General features: G+C 50.5%; 2 protein-coding genes across 2 annotated transcripts in view; both read left to right on the forward strand.

Annotated features, from left to right (window-relative positions):
• The window catches only part of LOC135394287 (branched-chain-amino-acid aminotransferase, cytosolic-like), a 313934-nt gene that overhangs the window by 202450 nt on the left and 90409 nt on the right, over positions 1-21075 (forward strand). The gene's annotated exons all lie outside the window — the stretch shown is intronic.
• Positions 10564-15618, forward strand: LOC135395672 (uncharacterized). Its single transcript, XM_064626769.1, has one exon. The coding sequence runs from the start codon at positions 10564-10566 to the stop codon at positions 15616-15618; it is 5055 nt and encodes a 1684-aa protein (XP_064482839.1).

Raw genomic sequence — 21075 nt, forward strand, 5'->3', positions numbered from 1 at the left:
AACACAACAAGGTACCAAAATGAACCAGCAGCAGAAAAGATCTTGAACATATGCATATTACAAAAACAGAAGTCTGTTGAGAGGTGACACATTGTGCACAAGTGCGATTCTGATGTGAGGAGACACCATGGTCGCTTTAGCATGTATGTGGAAAAAAGAACTATATTCTAAGTGAGAAGCAATGCATAAAACTGCCAGGAAGCCAGCGAGTCAAAACAACTGACCTATGTTTGCTAAGCTGAACAGACGCTGCCATAATCACAACAAACATGCGCTAAGAGCTCTTGCTATCAAAATAACGCACGTACCTAGCACAAAATGTACACTTACCCAGTGTATGAAGTGTGTGAATTAGGGCTGCGGTGGTGACGTTCGTTTTCGGTTATATATTCTTTGCAATCTTCGCACTCACTACACTTTCCCCTGAGAACACCAAAAATATCCTTGTTTGCTAGCGACATCTAGCTTTTCCGTTGTTCCTGACTATACTATGATAAACGCGAGGAAAACCACTGATTAAAACAGATTACACTTGTTAACGAACGGACGACGAGCGTTAAGCGTTTCAAGGAAACCGCTCTCAGTGTGGATAGACCTAGACCAGGCTCGGCTACGCAGCGAAATCGGAAATCTTGGTGGTTGCGGCATTGACAATGGTTTTCCACCCTTTAGAAAGAAACATACTATCAGTATTCCAGACTGCGAACTTATAATCTGTGTTCATACAGCATTGATAACATGTAGTCGACGTATAAATGACGCTGAAACAGATAAAAAATAACAGCGTAGATTCGCAACTGTCGTCTCGAATGGGAGGCTGTTGAAACCTTTACAGACGACGACAGTCTGCCCCCAGAGCGTGGCTCGTGCCACATGCACTTAATCATTCCTTGTATCACCTGCGCACCAGTAAACATCTTCACCCCGTCTTTCTGTCCTGTCTTCTACATGGTGCCGTGACCAGGATCGCTTGATAGAACGTGAGGACGACAGAAGGATGCGGCCGACGGACCTGACCACAGCCATGGAACGACAGCATCTGAACGCAAAAAGGAACTTGCTACGTGAGCAGGTGAGGGCCATCATGAACGAAATGGAACGACAAATGGCGTCTCATCGACAGCAACCAACTACAGGATCGAAACTACAAGAGGACGTGGAACGGCTACTGAACCTCAACGATGCCCTGAGGAATACGGACAACGAAATCGAAGCTCACTACGATGAGGAAGAATTCGAAGACGAATATCTAACGCAACTGAATTACCAGGGCGACATCGCATTTGCGATTTCCAGGGCGAAGGCTTACCTAACCGCAAGACGAATGTCTATCATCAGCGCGATAAAGGCCAGGCATGCAGCGTCACACGCAGGTCCCCAAAAAGACTGCACATCGCAACGGGGATATGCTAAGCCTCCAACCAATAATCAGGGCCAAAACGGGCCTGACAGCAAGAGCCTGTCTGTTGAGGATACTCTCGTTGGGAACGGTAAAGAGGGAGATACGGAGAAAGTGCTGTGCAAGACTGTGACGACAGAATCGCTTGTTGTAGAAGTGAGTCAGAGCGTACAAAACTACTCATCAGAGCACGCAATGATCTCCACCTCCTCAAAGACCGCAATTGAAACGGCATGCTCATTGACTGATGAATGCCAAATGATCGAAGGACGGACAGTCATTCACCAAAACGCTTTGCTCCTCCCCCAAATAGCGATTGAAAGATGTCATGGACAGCCGAGCCGCCAGCATGACATACCACACAACCCAAACGTTCCGATGAACAACCAGTCGCAGGCTCAGCCGGAGCTTTCCGACACTTCGATCGACAGCTGCAAACTTACTCCTCAGCAAAGACTGTTGTGCAACAGTGCAACGGGAGCTACACCGCCTGGATGCAGCGCAGTTGGCACGCCACATCTAAACCAGCGAGGACGAATCACTGCGGGCTTCTCAACGGTACATAAAGTGGCCGCCACTACCGCTGACCAGACCATCTGCCTGTGCCAACTGGACTTCTCAGCTGATGACAGCGCAGCGCACCGTGGACACCCACAACCCACATTGCCCACGTACCAACATCCGCCTCCACGTCGTCGGGGGGCAGGATGTTGAAACCTTTACAGACGACGACAGTCTGCCCCCAGAGCGTGGCTCGTGCCACATGCACTTAATCATTCCTTGTATCACCTGCGCACCAGTAAACATCTTCACCCCGTCTTTCTGTCCTGTCTTCTACAGAGGCTGAAACGCGGCATTATGCTAAAAAACAGAAGGAAAACAAACGATAAGAAACTGACAAAGAAATTATCGTTGGAGATTTCGCTTAGAAGTTACAGTGTCGGAGTAGAGGGTACATTTATAAGTTACAACAAGCTGTTTTTGTTTTTTCCCGAGATGTAACTTCTATTCGTGTTGTTAAGACATGACTTTGGTCGCTTTTAACCTCTAAATATACGTTACAGTGGTGTAACCTATAAGAAATCTCGAAATCTACGTCTATATAGAAGTTACATGTTTCTAAAAGTTACAATAAAAGGTACGGGTTTAAGAGTGTACTCCAAAAGCGTTATATGCAGGTTTTTCCTCTTCTGCTACTCGTGCGACACGGACGTGTTTTCCACAGCATCGCTAGGTCCTTCCACTATTTCCACCGTGAATTTTACGGAAGGGCACCTACCCTGCCGTATGACACCGATAAGTGACGACCTCCCTCCTGCCGCTGTCCGGCGGGACTCCTCACCGGTCCACCGCAGTCGGTCCCCGGTGGCTCGCCGTCCAGAGAACTGTGAGTCTGAGGCCTCAATGCGTAATGATGTCGAGGCCCCGGCCGACTGGTCATCGCTTACGGAGGTCGCGGATTCGATAGACATGAATGAGGACGACAATGAAGGGAATCCCTTTACTCTGGTGACCTACAAGAAGAACCGCTCAGATGGCATACCGGTTGTCTTGACTCTCAAGCAGCCGACGGTTTCCTTCTGGCGTATCTATCCAAATGCCGTTGCCCGGGATATCCATGCCGCCGCTCAGGAACCCATTAGGAAGCACCGCTTCAACACGGATGGCAGCGTGTGCGTCTTTGAGTCGTCTGAGGGCGCCGTGGAGAACCTGCTTACTTTGAAGACAGTCGCTGGCATCGATGTGCTGGTACACATTGCGAAGTCTTACGTTTCTAACATGGGGAAGATCACCGGTGTTCCCCCCCCCCCCCCTGCGATACTATACGGACGAAGAAATTGCGTCTTTCCTGAAAAACTCTGGCGTGGTGTCAGCACGGCGGAAGTCAGGCACGTTTCCAGAGGAGACGGTCAGGATGTGTCCAACCCACTCAAATCAGTTATCCTGACCTTCAAGTCCAACGTAAAGCTCCCGGATACTGTGTTGTTGGGTTTTTCGCAGTATACGGCGCGAGAATACATTGTGGCTCCCGTTCAGTGCTCTAACAGTCAACGTTTTGGACACATCGCCCGCAACTGCCGAGGCTCAACAAGATGCAAGGTATGCGCCGGTCCGCACACGGCAGTGGAGTGCACCGTGATGCGGCAGCCTCGATGCGCGAACTGCAGGGGTCCTCATGCGGCCTGTGATTCGCTCTGTATCCAAAAGAAGGTGGCCACTCAACGGCATCAAGCAGCAGACCTGCCCAGTGACCATGACTCGGAGAGGAATGTCCAAGGGAGAGACCGCCCTGTGGCTACTACCCCTACCCCTACTGTACGACGCAAGCGGCGGGCTAAGGAAGCATCCTCCTCTTCGGTAAAGCTCCCTTCTGTGGTGCCTCAGATATCTGACAGCTGCAAAGCAGTACCACCAGTCATTGGCACCACGGTTCACCCCAGTACACCCGTCTCTGCTCCACCAAGGGTTTCTTACGCGGATGTCACTAGTCATCGGAGCAGGCACCCTCATCGACAGCCAACGGCGCCCACCCAGTTGCGATATACACACACTCCTGCTAAGAGCAGGGATGATACGATCAGTGCACTCTTGCCGTTGATTTTTCTGGCACTGAAAGCTGTCGTCGCCGCCTTCCCGGGAGCGGCCCAACTGCCTGAAGTCAAAGCTCTTCTGGCGGCGGATGAACTTTTTTCTCCCAAGAATGGAGCGACTATATAAGTCGGCCAGCATACTGCAGTGGAACGCAAGAGGTCTGCGTAACATGATGCCCGATTTGAAGGCGTTTGTTCTACAGTTTCAGACACCTGTCTTATGCATCTGCGAGGCCTACGTCCATCAAGATTTTCGCCTCAGCGGTTACAAAACTTACACATTGGATAGCGTATCCCAGTTTCGAACTATTGTGTGCGTTATGAGTGACTTAACGTCTGTGTTGACGCGCTCCTACCGTGATCCCTTCGACTACATAGAGTGCAAGGTACGGATGGGCCGAACAGCCATGACTGTTGTGAGCTTGTACATTCTCCCATCGGCTACAATTACGTCCCGCAGTGTCAGAGATGTGTTCGCCGGTCTCTCTGCTCCCTTTATGGTTGTCGGCGACATCAATGCACACCATTCATTCAGGGGAAGCAGAAAGATGGACAGTCGCGGGAAAATTTGGGCGAACGTCATAGAAGACACGGGGCTCCACCTTGTGAATGATGGTTCTCCCACCTTCATGGGTCGGTGCTTTCAGACCGACTGTTTGGACATATCTTTGTGTTCAAATGACCTTTCCAGTCGCATCACATGGGCGGTGGGTTTGGACGGTAGGGGGAGCGATCATCTTCCGATCTCCCATCACGTTTAACAAATTTTCGCGTACACTTCGGCTCAAAGTTGTCACCCTCACGAATTTGTCGTCCTTTCGCTCGCTATGCGCAGAAAGCACCCGCGCAGACATGTCTGCAAATCAGATGACTGAAGGCATTGAGAAAGTGCTTCGCTCGTCTAGCAAGCTTGTGAAGGTGGTCCCTGGTCATCTTGGCTCAAACCCACGGGTGGAGCAGCTGCGAGCATGCCGTCGGCGAGCTGAGCGCAAAGCGCGTCGGACTGGGCTGTTGGAGGATGTGGTGGAGGATCGCCGTATGAACAAGTTGGTAACTAAGGAACTGGAGTCTGTTGACCGAAAACGTTGTAGGCGGTTCTGCGAAACGCTGTCGCCTTTTGATAGTCCTGCGAAAGTATAGCGGATCGCTAGAAGTTTAAGAGAGCCGACACTTCTAGGGGATGTAGCTACGCATATGCACGTACAATTCGGTGACTGGGAGGGGTGATGTCTTTCTATTTTTACCTTTTCATCTTTGCAGTTTTCTTTCTCCTTTCATTCATTTCATTTCCTTTGAGGGAGTAGCAGAATTCGTCAGTGACGAATTCAATATCTTCCGTGTTTTCCTATAATCAAACTCAAACTCAAGAGCCGACACGTGACCGCAACCCGATAGGTGCTCTAGCGTTGTTCTCTTCTAAGCCAGAAGGTGAAGTGGCTCTGGTTTCTGTCAGACCATTGGCACTCATTCCGTGGCAGCGTGTTCACCGGCTTTCATGAGCCACATGACCTATTTGACAGAACAGATTGAAGCTAGTCCAGCCACCTGATCCGGACATGGATAGTGCTCTCGCAGTTAAAGAACGCACTCCTCCTGTCACATGTTCGATCTTCCCCAGGCCCGGACAATATCACGTACCGGGCTATCCGTAATCTGGATGAGCGATGTCAGAAGTGCCTGCTCGAGGTATTTAACACGTCCTGGAGAACCGGGAAAGTACCTGACAGTTGGAAGCAAGCGCGAGTTGTCCCACTACTGAAGCCGGGAAAATCGACCTCTCAGCTCTCTTCTTTCAGGCCAGTGAACTTGACTAGCTGCCTTGGCAAGTTGTTGGAGCGCATGATCCTCCATAGAATCGAGTGGTGGCTCGAGAGGCACTCCTTCTTCCGAATGGTCGAGGAGTGCCACGGGAAACGTCGCAGCAGATTGGGGTACGAGCTTCGGGGAAGGTTACGTCCTCAAGAATCAAGCTTGTCGACGCCGCCGATCGCAGAGACTTCAGTTCTTCGTCTTGGGCTTGAAGTTCGGCTAGCTGGTCAAGTGCAGGCGGCGCGGACGCAAGGGCGGAGAGGTCTAGGTCAACGCGGCTGAGGGCGTCGGCAACGGGGTTGAGGGGGCCGGATATGTGGCGGATGTCTGAGGTGAACTCTGCGATAAAGGCAAGATGTCGTTGCTCACGACCGCAGTAGTTGGCTCCGGAAGAACGGAATGCGTAGACGAGCGGTTTGTGGTCCGTAAAAATTGAAAAAGCACGGCCTTCGAGGAAGTGTCTGAAGTGCTTGACGCTAAGGTAAATTGCGAGTAGCTCCCGACTGAAGGTACTATAGCGCGTTTCCGGTGGACGCAACTTGCGGGAGAAGAATCCCAGGGGCTGCCATGATCCAGAATCCATGATCCTCTGCTGGAGGACCGCGCCTACGGCTGTGGAGGAAGCGTCCACCATGAGGGCGGTTGGTGCGCCATGTACCGGGTGCACCAGCATGGTGGCGTTAGCAAGAGCTTCCTTGATGTTGGCGAATGCGGCAGAACTGTCAGCGGTCCAGGACAGAGACGAGGTGGCGGAGCGCTTGATGGACAGGAACGATTCGAGTGGTCTTAATGTCTCCGCACAGTGCGGGATGAAGCGGCGGTAGAAGTTGGTCATCCCCAAAAATGTCCGTAGCTGCTGCAAGTTGGTGGGTTGCGGAAAATCTATGATCGCTTGGATCTTGGATGGTAGAGGAGAAATGCCAGCCGAGGAAATGTGATGGCCCAGAAAGTCCAATTCGGGAACGCCGAACTCGCTCTTGTTAGCGTTGATGATTATGCCGAAATCGGTGAGGCGGGAAAATAGCTGGCGCAGGTCGGCGTCGTGCTGTTCGGGTGTTGTACTGGCCACAAGAATGTCGTCGATGTAGGCATGGACATTCGGCAGGCCACGGATGACACGATCGATGAACCGTTGGAACGATTGAGCTGCGTTACGAAGGCCAAATGGCATCCGTGGAAATTCGAAGAGCCCGAAAGGGGTCGTTATGGCCGTTTTGGGGATGTCTGCCTCGGCAACGGGGATCTGATGGTATGCCCGTATGAGGTCCAGCTTCGAGAATATAGTAGCGCCATGTAAGGATGCTGTGAAGTCATGGACATGGGGGATGGGGTACTGGTCGGGGATGGTAACGCGATTTAAGGCTCTGTAGTCCCCGCAGGGGCGCCAGTCGCCGGTCTTCTTAGGCACCATGTGCAGCGCCGACGCCCAGCTGCTGGAGGATGGGCGGATGATTCCCATTTCCAGCATGTGGTCGAACTCTGCGCGTGCAATGGCCATCTTCTCCGGCGGAAGACGGCGGGGACGAGTGAAGACCGGGGGACCTGTGGTCTCGATATGATGGACCACGCTGTGCTTCACGGGCTGGGTCCAGTCAGGGGGGCGAGTTAGCTGCGGGAAGTCCCTCAAGATGGCGAGGAAGGGGTTGCTTGAGTCTTGGTAGAAGACAATTCGAAGTGATTGCAAGGACGAACGTATGCCCGACACAGTGAGGCTGGTGGAGGAGTCTATGAGTTTGCGACGGCGCATATCGACGAGGAGATGGTGGTGGGTAAGGAAATCGGCTCCGATAATGGGTTGGGTTACGTCGGCCACGAGAAAAATCCACCGAAAGGTGCGTCGGAGGCCAAGGTTTAGGGTGAGCGACCGCTGGGCATAGACCGGGATTCGGGAACCATTCACTGCAGTAAGGGAATACAAGGATTGTTGTCGGCGGTCTGTACGGCTTGCGGGGATTACGCTGACTTCCGCCCCAGTGTCGATGAGGTAACGTCGGGCAGAAGCCTGCTCGCGGACGTAGAAGAGGCGACTGGGGGAAGAGCTTGGGCCATTGGTCGCCATCAATGGTTCGCCAACTGGTTGTCGTCTGGCGGAACGGTTGGTGGAAGAGGACTGTCTTGTCCTGCGGCCACTTCGGTCGTGACTTTGCCGGCGGAGATGGGTGCCTGGTCTTGACGCGTGGGAAGCGGCTATGAGCGCGGCCAGGGAGCGGAACTCGCGACAAAGGTCGTCAATGGTGGACTGCGGGGGCTGGCGCGGTTGAGGTCGGGCAGGTTCCGAAGGGGGCAATGCAGGGAACACAGCAGCTACAGCTGGATTGGCCACCTCCACAACCGCGTCAGCAAGAGTGGCCAGCTGGTCGAGAGTCATGTCAGCCGCTGTGGCCAGGACCATTTGAACATTCTGCGGGAGTCGCTGAAGAAAGAGCTCACGCAGAAGGGCATCGTCCACGGAAGCTGATTGATCGTCGAGCAGCTGTCGCATGCGCCGCAGTAATTGAGAGGGCCTGCGATCGCCGAGCTCTTCTGTCGAGAGGAGCTGCTGCAGGCGTGAGCGGCTTGATAATGTCGTTCGCTGGAGAAGAGCCTTCTTTAGCTGGTCATACGGCGTAGAAGGGGAAGGGCTTGCCAGTATGTCGTAGACTTCATTCGCAGCAGAGGGAGTGAGGGCAGAAATGACATGGTAAAACTTGGTCTGTTGTGCGGTTATGCCAGCCAAGTTAAATTGCGCCTCAGCTTGGAGAAACCAGACAGCTGGGTTGCGGTCGAAATACGGGGGCAGCTTCACGGCGACGGCAGCCAGTGAAGACGTCGGGGATGGAGCAGAGCTGGCTTGCGGGTCCCCGAGAGGCATGGCGGAGCACGGGCCAAGGTTCTAGAATGTTCGGTCACGGAACGTTCGGGTCACCAGTTGTTGGAACTCAAGGAGAGACAAAGAGAACCGGCTGGTTTGACGGCGAGAGCCCAACTGATTTATTTTCCGCGGCTACGCGGGCGCGAGATGATGAACGAGGATGATGATAGCACCGCTGGGGCTGCTACATACCTTTCGCGTTATGAAAAAACATCTGGAACTGCAACGATCTACTCCAAAAGCGTTATCTGCAGCATCCAATTAGGGTTACACACTTTCGCGTTACGAAAAAGCATCTGGAGCTGCAGGAATCTACTCGAAAAGCGTCATGTGCAGTATCCAACTAGCGTTATATACCTTACGCGCTACGAAAAAGCATCTGGAGCGGCAGCAGTCTACTCCAAAGGCGTTACCTGCAGCATCCTACTAGCGTTATATACGCTCTAAATCGTTTTACACCTTAAAGGGTGTAAATCAAAATGTTCATGGCGCACACCTTTTAAGGTGCATTTTAACACCCTCGTGGCAATTGGGGTGTAAAGGTTGTAACGCCGAATAAAACTGCTGGGTTCGTGGCAATATGCTGGTAACCGTGTATTCACAATTACCAGCATATTGCGTATAATCACATTGAGGTCCATAGATGTATGAATATCAAGGTGATTAAATATGTGTGCAAACATGCACAGCCGACATACAGAAAATCATGTATAGCGTGGCAGCTGTGTATGGCAATGAAGCATGGCAGCTGTATATAGCTTTTCGTGAAGCTCTAGACCTTCTCATGAGCAGGCACCTCCCCCATATGCATGTTCATTACTTAGAACGTCGCATTTATTCGTTTCTTCAAGGCTTTGCAGTGTTGTACCCACAAATATCTAACCCCTGTAAAATGATTACATTGTTCATTATCCGCGACTCATCAGGATGTTTGGTCCTCTCCTAGCTGTATTGTGTATGCGTTTCGAAGGGAAACACCAGCATTTTAAGACATTGCTAGAAAAACTCGACATTTTAAGAACATAACCCTTTCATTAGCAAGAAGACATCAATTTTATCAAATGTATGTGTGGTCGCAGCCCTTCATCAGAAATGCCACATCTACTGATGGTTCCAAGGAGATAATACTTCAACATGCCCCAGAATCAATTCAGAGTTATATTCATGACCGTGATATTCACGCACAATCTATTGTCTATGTAAAAAGTGCAGATGATAATGATAACACATTTGCTGTTGGCTGTGTTGTTGGCAAAGAATCTTCCGAGGATGACTTACCCGTGTTCGTTGAGATTACAGGCATATATGATATTAACTCTCATACCATTTTTCTGATACAAACATTAACTTCAGTTGAGTATGAGCACTATCATGTATTTGTTCTGTCTTGCAATGAGGAGCAACGTGTTTTAAGAAATTTAGGCACTATTTCAACAGATCTTCTAAATCTGTAGATAGCTCACCATACTGTAGATGGTAGACGTGTTGTAAATCCACGCCATGAACTTTTGTCATGTAATTTCCCGTTCCCGGTTGTTGTATACATTTACTTTTGTTCACGTGAGCGAAAATAAACATACCCCTTTTTGCAGATTTGAGTTAAGTAACTTCGTTGTCGTTGCCGTTCGTAAGTAGAGGAGGACGATGTGGGCTCTCGGGGACCTTAAATAGCGTGTGAGCCAATGATTGGGTTATATTTTTTGTTTGTTATGTTGCTGTTGTTGAATGGAGCGAAGCGCTCCGACCAGTTCCATAAAGAAGTTTGAAGTTTTGTCGAAGTCGTGGGTCCATTCTTGAATATTATTGGTGCCGAAACCCGGGACGTCGACTCGGTGACATACCGGAACGATCGATTCGAGGACCTGCTGACTTTGGAAATCTACTATCGAAGGTTTCATCAACGGCCAGCACTGATGGAACGTCTGAAGGTCAAGCGAGGAGCGCGACGTGGACAGTCAACGAGGATTATCAATGAGGCGACGGCTGCCCTCGCAGACACGGGAACTACGGCACATACGTACAAGTCACTGTTGGAGAGACTTCTTACGACCAGCAGAGAAATCGGTCAACTCGACTCGGAGCTGGAAGCGTTGGTGGCAACTGAGAGCCTCGCTGAAGAGTACGCTATGGTCCTGGAATACGAGGATCGCATCGCTCACACGACAGCGCTGTTGAAGGCGAAGATTGCGGAGTTAACGGAAGGTGACCGCAGACCTCCTGCGGCCTCTGCAGTAACCGAAGAGGGAACGAGAGGTAGGTCAAAGAGGATAAAGCTACCCAAGCTACAGCTACAGACCTTCCGTGGAGATTTGGATCGATGGCTCCCTTTCTGGGAACAATTCTGCGAAGCGGTGCACGAAAACGACGATCTCACAAAAAGTGAGAAATTTCAATACCTGCGGACGCTCTTGTCTGGACCACCCGCTGCCGCTATAGCTGGTCTGCAAGCTTCGGAGGCGTGCTACGAGGACGCTGTCAAGATACTAACCCATCGATTTGGTGACCGGAAAAGGATCACCCAGGACCACCTTGCGAAGCTCCGGACCCTCCCAGCTGTGACGTCACCAAGTGATGTCAGAGGACTTCGACGACTGTACGATCACACGCAGGCTCATATCCGTGGTCTGCGAGCTCTGGGAGTTGCCAACTCAGCGTACGCTGCTTTGCTGGTGGACATCCTTCTCAAGGCACTACCCAGCGACATCACACTGGAGTACTATCGCCGATCAGCACGTGCAACCACAGCAGTCGCTGTTCAACAGGACAGTGCATCGGGAGATGGTCAACGAGAAGTACAGCACGAGACCTCGTACACCGAAAAAGAGTTAGAGAGAGTGCTGGACTTCCTGCGTATCGAAGTGGAAAGCCGTGAGAAGTCCGGTATGGTCAGCACGAACAGAGACGGGCCACCCAGAGGTGGAACCCTGGGAAAGAGTCTACGGAAAGAGAAGAACGTCCCAGCCGCGGCCGTACTGCAGTCATTAGCGAAAGCCACGTCAAAGTGCATCTTCTGCGACTCGGAAGACCACAGCAGTGGAGATTGCAACACACCCATTGAACTGGAACGAAAGAAGAAGGTACTCGCGACGGACGGCCGCTGCTTCAGGTGTACCGTCAAGGGGCACCGAGCTAAGGACTGTAGGCGAAAAGTCACATGCTTAACATGCAAGGGGAAACACGTGACCTCCATGTGCGACCCTAAATGGTCGGGAAGCTCGTCAACGAAAGCGAAAGAAGTTGACACAGTTGCCATGCACGCAGCAAGCTCCGATCGAGACAGGGTCAGTGCCACTGTACTTTTGCAGACGTTCCGCTCATGGGTCATCGCTGGCAATCAGTCCGCATATATCCGAGGTATTTTCGACGGCGGCAGTCAGAAAACGTTCGTTCGAGAAGATGTGTCACGGCAGCTGGGGCTACCGGTACTGGATGAAGTAACCGTGCGACTGAACACATTTGGGGACCCAGAAACGTCAGTAAGTTCACACACAAGACTGGTCCAGGTGCGTTTGCGGAGCCAGTACGATCAGAAAGAGCATCTGATTGAAGCCGTAGAAATTCCTTTCATCTGTAAGGACCTGGCAGAAGCCACGGCAAATGACAGCTTCGTGGACGCCATCAGAAGGGAGGGCGGTTCCATTGCCGACGAAATGTTCTTCCCAGGAGCGAAAGCCGAAGCAGGAATCTGTCTTCTGATTGGAGCGGATCAGATGTGGAGGTTCCTAAAGTCCGATGTGCGACGGTCAGGGACGGACGACCGTACAGTTGCGGTGAACACGCAGTTAGGCTGGACGTTCCAAGGTCCCACCGCTGTCCTGTCGTCAGTCACCGGAGACGTCACGCTAACCTGCGCGTTACACGTGGAGGCAAGCAACGAGGAAAGGCCGTTTGATCTCCGAATGTTCTGGGAGCTGGAAGGTCTTGGGATAACAGACGGCGCAAATGACCAGCGCTCAGAGGACGACGCAGTGTGGCTACATTTCCAGGACACCATACAAAAGGAGGACGGCCGATATAAAGTGAGTTTGCCGTGGAAGACTGGCAGTGCCACGCTGAGGGACAACCGGGAAGTGGCTGAGCGTAGGCTGAGAAGCCTGATGAAGAGACTTCGTTCGAACAAAACTCTTCTGCTGGAGTACGATTGTGCGATGAGGAAGTACCTCAACGACGGACATGCAGAGGTAGTTACCGAAGCGGAGCAAGCACCAACAGAGCATATTTATTATATGCCACACCAGGCGGTTGTCCGGGAGAATTCAACGACAACGAAGCTCAGAGTTGTCTTTGATGCTTCCTCGCATGCCCCGGGGACCGCATCTCTGAACGCGCATCTCGAAAAGGGACCGAAGCAAAACACGGAACTACTGCCGCTGCTGCTGCGCTTTCGGACGGTCAAGGTCGCTCTGGTGGCGGACATTGCCAAAGCGTTTCTCCAGATTGTAGTCAGGGAAGAGGATCGTGACGCACTTCGTTTCCTGTGGTGTAACGAAACGCCGAAGGAAGATGGTCAGCTGCCCAACGTGGAAGTCTGGAGAATGACCAGAGTACCGTTCGGTACAACCTCCAGTCCTTTCCTTTTGTCGGCGACAATACGGTACCATCTAGAGAATGTGGAAGAGCACCTACAGGAAACGGCAGCGCATCTTGCAAATTCCTTTTATGTGGACGATCTATTGACTGGCGCTTCAAGCGAGGATGAAGCTGAACAACTGTACAAGGACGCGAATACCGTCATGAGGGCGGCTGGGATGGAGTTAAGAAAGTGGGCATCGAATTCCCCTGTTCTCAATCGCCTCTTCGCAGATCACGAGCCACGCTTAGAAGAGCACTACGCTGCGACCATAGAAACAGGACTTTTGGGATTACGGTGGAATCGACACACTGACAGCATCAAGCTCGCGGAATGCAGCCCACCCAACACCACGTCGGCGGGCAACACGAAACGGTCGGTGCTGCAGCTCTCAGCCTCGATTTTCGACCCACTTGGTGTTGCCAGTCCATTCACGATACGGGCTCGCATGCTCTTCCAGCGCATCTGGCAGCATGGTCTTAATTGGGACGACGAACTACATGAAGAAATAGCTTTGGAGTGGAAGCGCTGGTGCGAGGAACTGCCGGACATGGCAAGAATCGAAATACCTCGGTATGTGAGCCAAGGGGTTGAAGACATTGCGAACGCAATCCAGGTGCACGTCTTCACGGACGCCAGTCAGTCGGCTTACGGAGCCACCGTATACCTGCGCACAGAGGACGTCAATGGAAAGGTCGTGGTCACGCTGATGGTTGCTAAAGCACGAGTTGCGCCGCTAAAAACACTGACCCTACCCCGCCTAGAACTCATGGGAGCTCTAATAGGATGTAGGCTGGCCAAAAGCCTTTTGGGTTCGCTCTCTCACCTTCCCCTCCAGCTAATCTTCTGGACAGACTCGAACATCGTACTCTGTTGGATTAAAGGATCGGCACTGCGGTGGAAGCAGTTTGTACGCAACAGGGTGACAGAAATTCAAACTGCAACCGATCCAGCTGCTTGGAGGCACTGTCCAGGGGAGCAAAATCCAGCGGACCTGCTCACAAGAGGTGAAAGCATGGAGAAACTGCTACACAGCAAGATATGGTTTAGAGGCCCTGCATGGTTGTCGGAGTCGGCGGAGTTATGGCCCAGCGGCACGCACGAACCACAGGTGAACGAAGAGACTGTAGAAGCAGAACGGGTAAAGATACAAGTGCTCTTCGTGGACACTGACACTACTACTTCCAGCCTACTGAGGCTAGAGAACTACAGTAGTTGGTATTTCGTGTTGAGGCTCACAGCATGGATTCGCCGCTTTGCAGACCGTTGCAGGCGAAAGAACAGGCGGCAAGGGCCCCTAACTGCTAATGAGGTTCATGAGGCGGAGGTCCATTGGGTTAAAGAGGCACAAAGGTCCGAGTACTACAAGGAGTTGCAGGAGCTCGCAGGTGGGGGCATGGTGAGCCAGAAGTCTCCGATCGCCCTCTTGCAGCCAGTTCTGGACCAGGATGATATTTTAAGGATCTCGGGACGGTTGCAGCACTCGACATTGCCAACGGACGTAAGACATCCGGTGCTCCTCCCGCACGGACACAGAGTCACCGAACTGATCGTTGAGGCGGCTCATCGACGGCTTCTCCACGGGGGTGTGCAAGACACCATAACCGAAGTGCGAGAGCGATATTGGGTACAGCGATGCCGGCAACTAGTCAAAAAAGTTCTCTTTCGATGCAACGCATGCAAACGACACCGGGTAAAGCCAGCGTCGGCACCTGTTGCACCACTGCCCAGCGAGCGGGTGACTGAGAACCGGCCATTTCAAGTGGTTGGGATAGATTTCGCGGGACCGTTGATCATCACACCAGCAGGTGGAGGCAACAAGAAGTCTTACATAGCGCTATTTACATGCGCAGTCACCCGTGCGGTGCACTTGGAACTAGTATCGGATATGACGACTCAAAGTTTTCTCCTGGCGTTCAAACGGTTCACTTCCCGGCGAGGGCTTCCATCGGTTATCTACAGCGACAACGCCGCAACCTTCAAGAAGGCCGAGAAGCAAGTGTGGAAAGCACTGAAAGACCCAGCCTTCCAGGACCACCTCACCACCGTAGGAATTAATTGGAAATATATCGTCGAACGCGCGCCCTGGTGGGGCGGTTTCTGGGAGCGACTGGTGAGAAGTGTCAAGACTGCGCTAAGAAGGACGCTCGGGAAGAACTGCTTCAGCTTCGAGGAGCTCACCACTGTTTTACATGGCGTAGAGGCAGTCATCAACTCTCGCCCTCTGACGGCTGTGAACGATACACCAGAAGACAGAGAGCCACTGACACCGGCCCACTTCCTGGTAGGGAAGCGGGTGACTTCTTTGCCACCTTTCGACATCAACCTTCAGGGGCCGACCACAGACACGCGGGCGTACTGGAAGCTTCATCAACAACTACTAGAACTGGAGAACTGAATATCTTCTGCAGCTGCGGTCCGCCCATAGTGTCAAATCCACCGGTGGAACGACACCGCTTCGCGTCGGGGACCTGGTCATAGTGCACAATGAAAAGTTGCCCCGGCACATGTGGAAGACAGGACTGGTTGTGGAGCTGTTTCCCGGAAGAGATCGTAACGTCCGTGCGTGCGCTGTAAGATTGACTGATGGGACAGTGCTACGGAGACCAATTCAGTTGCTGTATCCATTAGAGGTTTATTGACTTAGTTATCGTGTGTTAGAAAAATGAGACTTCTCATTTTGCCGGGGAGGATTTTGCAGATTTGAGTTAAGTAACTTCGTTGTCGTTGCCGTTCGTAAGTAGAGGAGGACGATGTGGGCTCTCGGGGACCTTAAATAGTGTGTGAGCCAATGATTGGGTTATATTTTTTGTTTGTTATGTTGCTGTTGTTGAATGGAGCGAAGCGCTCCGACCAGTTCCATAAAGAAGTTTGAAGTTTTGTCGAAGTCGTGGGTCCATTCTTGAATACCCCTTCCTACACCCATGCGACACACTTATCACAATATTTTACCTGAGGGTGTAGTACACCATTGTTACACCCTCAGGAACTTCCAAAACAAAGTTGTACGGTGTGAAAGGGGTGTGATCTTTGTTATTTTACACCTATTTTACCTATTTTTGTTATTTTACACCTATTTTACCTATTTTTGTTATTTTACCTATTTTTGTTATTTTACCTATTTTACACCTTTAAAGGTGTGAAACGATTTAGAGTGTACGAGAGTGGTTCCATAAGTTTCCGGCCCGAGGTAGAAAATGCGCGCGAATTCGAAAATCCGATTAAGGACGCGTGGCGCCATCTGTTGGAGGGCCGGAGCACCACCCTCAACCCTCTCCATGCTTTTGTCGGTTGGAGAGTGGCATTTCAAACTGCCAGGGTGCACTCTTCAGTTAAAATGGAAAAAATCGAGTACCGCGCTGTGGTAAAATTCTTGACAAAAGAGGGACTTTCGCCTAAAGAAATTAAAGCGCGACTGGACAACGTGTACAGGGAAGCCTCTCTGTCGTACATAACGGTAAAAGACTGGGCTAAGCAGTTTCGACTGGGGCGAGAGTCCATTCAAGATGATCCACGCGATGGTCGTCCAGTGGAAGTGGTGACACAAGAAAATGTGTCTCTTGTCGAGGAGGAAGTGCTGAGCGACAGGCGTCTGAAGGTGAAGGAAATCTCAGAAAGGCTGGGGCTTTCCAAAACAACCGTTTTTTGCATCATCGGCGAGGGCCTTCACATGAAAAAGGTCAGTGCGAGATGTGTGCCACGACTTCTCTCGTCAGTTCATAAGCAACAGCGCGTCGTCTGTGCCAAAGAGTTTTTGGAGCTCTGTCAAGAGAACGAAGAAGAAATATTGAAGTCAATTGTCACAGGGGATGAGACTATGGTGCTCTACTATGATCCCCTTTCGAAAAAGGAGTCGATGGAATGACACAAACCAGGAGAAGCACCCCTAAGAAAAGCCAAGGTCACACAATCCACAAAGAAGATCATGGCAACAATATTTTGGGATTGTCACGGGATCCTCCTCATCGACTTCAAAGAGAGGAACACCACAGTGAATGCGACTTATTATGCTTCACTCCTGCACCAACTGCGAGACGCCATCAAGGAAAAGAGGCGCGGCAGGTTGAGTCGAGGTATCCGGTTGCTCCAGTACAATGCCCCTGTCCACACGGCTTCTGTTGCCAAGGCTGCACTGAAGGAGTGCGGCTTCGAAGAAATCCACCACCCACCCTACAGTCCAGACTTGGCACCGAGTGACTACTTCCTGTTCTCAAACTTGAAGAGGGATCTCAGAGGACGGAGATTTCTAAATGATAGTGAGGTGCAAGTGGCAGTTTTCCAGCGTTTTGCGGACAAAACTTCGGACTATTTTTTCAAGGGTATAAGAATGCTGGTTGAAAGGTGTCAAAAGTGCGTCGAAGTTAAGGGTAACCGTGTCGAAAAGTGATACACTTGTTTCGTCTCTATGACTATTAAAAGTTGGTCGGGCCGGAGACTTCGTACGATGTTCTTACCATGTTCATGCATTTTGAAAATGGCGTTGTTGATTATGCGAGTTAAAGTCTTTTCATATCGACTTCTATAGTTCCGCTAACTGTATAGGGAGTTTTCACCTACGTCACATTGTGACATGCTAGTGACGGGGCATGCTCCTAAGCTCCTCCCACTGGTGGTCACTTTTCCTGCTGGCGGCATTGAAAGCAGATGACAAACTGCGCTATTTTCAATGCGACCACCATAGCTTTCATAAAAGAAAATGTGAGAACGACAATGACGAAGTGTCTTCGGGATAAAAGAAGCGTACGGACGCGACTGGATTTCGAAACACCATTCAAGGCTTCGTTTCCGAGCAAATGCTAGATGATCTCGGCAGGTGCGCCGAAAAAATGACCACCACCATGGCAGCCAAACCCGCTCGTTTGACGTCATGTGAAAAACACCCTATAGCTTCACCGTCACATACTAATACGCGGTCGCAGGAATGCGTTGTTATGGTTTCTGATCGGCAGAAAAGCCCATGAGTTGAAAAAAAAGCAGGCAAAACTGTAAATGACGAACCACTACCGCCATCGTTAAAAATCGAGCACTGCAATAGTCCGCTAAACGTTTCCTTGTTAAATATACAATTTTGATTAGGTTATCTTAACAGGAAATTGCATTTTCTTATTACAATCTTATGCAGCGCGATACACACTGACTTCGAGACGCGTCTCCCTTTCTGCGTCAACAGTTACCGGAAAATTTTCCGTCTTTCTCGGAGGCACGATACCGGCGCAGTTGATCTCAATGTGCATTAAAGCGCGTCTTCTACTTAGTGCTTTAATCAAATTACATTATTATTGACTGCGTTCGCCTCTGTGTGAGTTTCTCTTTCGACTGATGCGAAACATAATAGGGTTTACTCGAGGCACGTAATGGTTGCTTACGCCAACAACGTTGCGAACTGCGGGGAAATCACTTCCACAATGATACCTAAAATAAGCTATAACACCAATTCAGAACTGTGAAAACTGTTTAGCATTATTTCGTCAAACCGTCGTTCAAGGTGGCGCTACGGATGCACAGTCTCTATACAATGGTCAATCAGGCTTCATGACAGGTTAAAGACTTGCTAGTGAGTGCGGTGCACTCAACATCGAAGTCCTCAACTCCATTTCACATACTTAATCGGTCACCAAGCTGCATTTTCACATCAAGTTTTGCATTTATGCAGGTCGCGTCGCATATTAAATGTATCCAGAGTGTGCAGGAACCTGTTGATACAGCTTCTGATCGCTACAGAAGCCTTAACGCGAAGAGAAAAAAGCAAAACTGTAAATGAGCTAAATGAAGAACTATACTTTCGCTATTGTTAAAAATCGGACACTATAATAATCCGCTAAATGTCTGATTCTCAAATACCAGTTTTATTTAAAATGCAAATACGAGATCACTTCAAATTACGTTACACGATATAACAATCAAAATTATACCGGACTAATTCTTGCTTCGGCGCTAAGCAGTCAAGGATGCTTCAGCTCGTGCATCGGTGTCTTTAGTTCATTCTGCACGTGCACGCGCGTGCCACGTCATCAGCACGCAATGCACGCCATGGAGCAGTCTCTGTGAAAAACATAGCACCCGTCGCGAGGCGGACTGGCGCCGCTGTCCGCCGGACGTGAAGATAAATGTTGTCAATGGAACATTCGCGAGGACTGTTGTGGGCTACAATTCAGTGAATCGGTATTGAAAAATGCAGCAGTGCGCATCATGCCGCGCATAATCGGAACACTACGATCGGACCCGTTCTAAATCCACACGCGCATGATATCCGGGCGCTTCTCCTGCTGTCTGATTGAATGCCGTCAATGTGCCTCCTGGGGGTCCTATTCGTTGCCGCCTAAGACAGCTCTGTTTTCATTGCGTTTTCCTTCTAAACTGTAGCGTTGTGTGAATTAATTTTGTTTGAATTGCACTAACTGAAACATGAGCGTCTCTCTATGAGCGTCCCTTCCGATTGACACGAAACAGAGCGGGGTTTGTAACCGAGGCACGAAATTGTCAGCAGATTCCGACCGACGAGGCTCAGTACTGCTACGGAATTCACGACAAGTAAACGCACGTTCAGGAGTGCTCGCCGCAAGTGACCTCGTGCCCCGCTGGCGATTGCATTTATTAGCAACGTCTTTTTTTTCACCCAAATCAAAATGACGATAACGACAACACGAACATTTTAACCGGTGCTAGAGCGCGCCACCACCATCCTCCCACTCGCGCTCGTGCACAAGTTACGAAAAATCGAAAGTCCAAAATTCCACGCACAAAAATAATTCTCCACATGAGAAACAGACTTCGTCAACGAGTCCGCTACCATTTCTATGGTTGGCACGAACGAGACGTGAGAAGTTCCTTCTTCTATCTCGTGTCTTGCAAATAAATACTTAAGGCTTATATGCTTCGACCTCTGATGCTGACTTGGATTTTCGGAGAGTCGTATCGCAGACTGGTTATCACAGCGCAGCTCTGTGGCTACACCGCAGAAGTGATGTAGTCCCTGCTCTCCGAGAAACATTCTAAGCCATTTTCCCTTCTTCATGGCTTCACAAAGAGCCACGTACTCTGCCTCGCATGACGATAGTGCTATGATGTCTTGCTTCGTTGATTTACAGGAGATCGCAGCTCCTGACATCACGAAAACGTATCAACTGCGTGATTTCCCCCTCTTCATGTCTGTGTTCCAACTTGCATCCGAGTAGCCAATAATCCGACTCCCAATTGCCTTGTAGGTCAGACATGCGTTCTTCGTTCCTTGGAGATACCTCAACAGCCTCTTTGCCATTCTCCAGTGGTGGATGGAGAAACATGAATTAAACTGGCTGAGGTGGTGTACTGCATACGCAAAGTCTGGCCTTGATCCTTGCACTAAGTACATAAGGCTGCCGATCAAGTTTTGATACGGAACGTTCGGTTTCTCCTGCAGTGCTTCACTGTTCTCCATGTCCTGGTGTTGGATTTCCAGCGACGTCTTCAAGGGCTTACAATTATCCGTGTGGTATTGATGCGATACTTCATTGATGTATCGCTCTTGGCTGATACTGATGCTCCCTTTCTTTCTTGTTCCTCTGGACTTCAATTCCGACGATCCGATTCGGCTCTCCTAAGTCTTTCAAATCACCTTTGCTTTCAGAAATTTCAAAGTCTTCCTCATGGACTTCTGGCTACTTGCTAAGAGTAGCACGTCATCCACGTAAATTCCGAGTATGATTTTTTCGCCGTCCTTTTTTGAATGTAGACACACCTGTCTGTCTCGGTGACGTCTGTAGCCAGCAGATATCAGTATGCTGTTTAAGGTTCTGTACCAAGTCCGACCTGCTTGTTTACGCCCGTATCTACACTTGCGGAGTCGACATACCTCCCGTTGACTTTTTTCCGGGTC

The sequence above is a fragment of the Ornithodoros turicata genome, chromosome 5 (genome assembly GCF_037126465.1).
Source record: "Ornithodoros turicata isolate Travis chromosome 5, ASM3712646v1, whole genome shotgun sequence".
NCBI lineage: Eukaryota > Metazoa > Arthropoda > Arachnida > Ixodida > Argasidae > Ornithodoros > Ornithodoros turicata.

Excerpts from the sequence above, each read along its gene's own strand:
- LOC135395672 (XM_064626769.1), top strand. The coding sequence starts at position 10,564 with ATGGAACGTCTGAAGGTCAAGCGAGGAGCGCGACGTGGACAGTCAACG.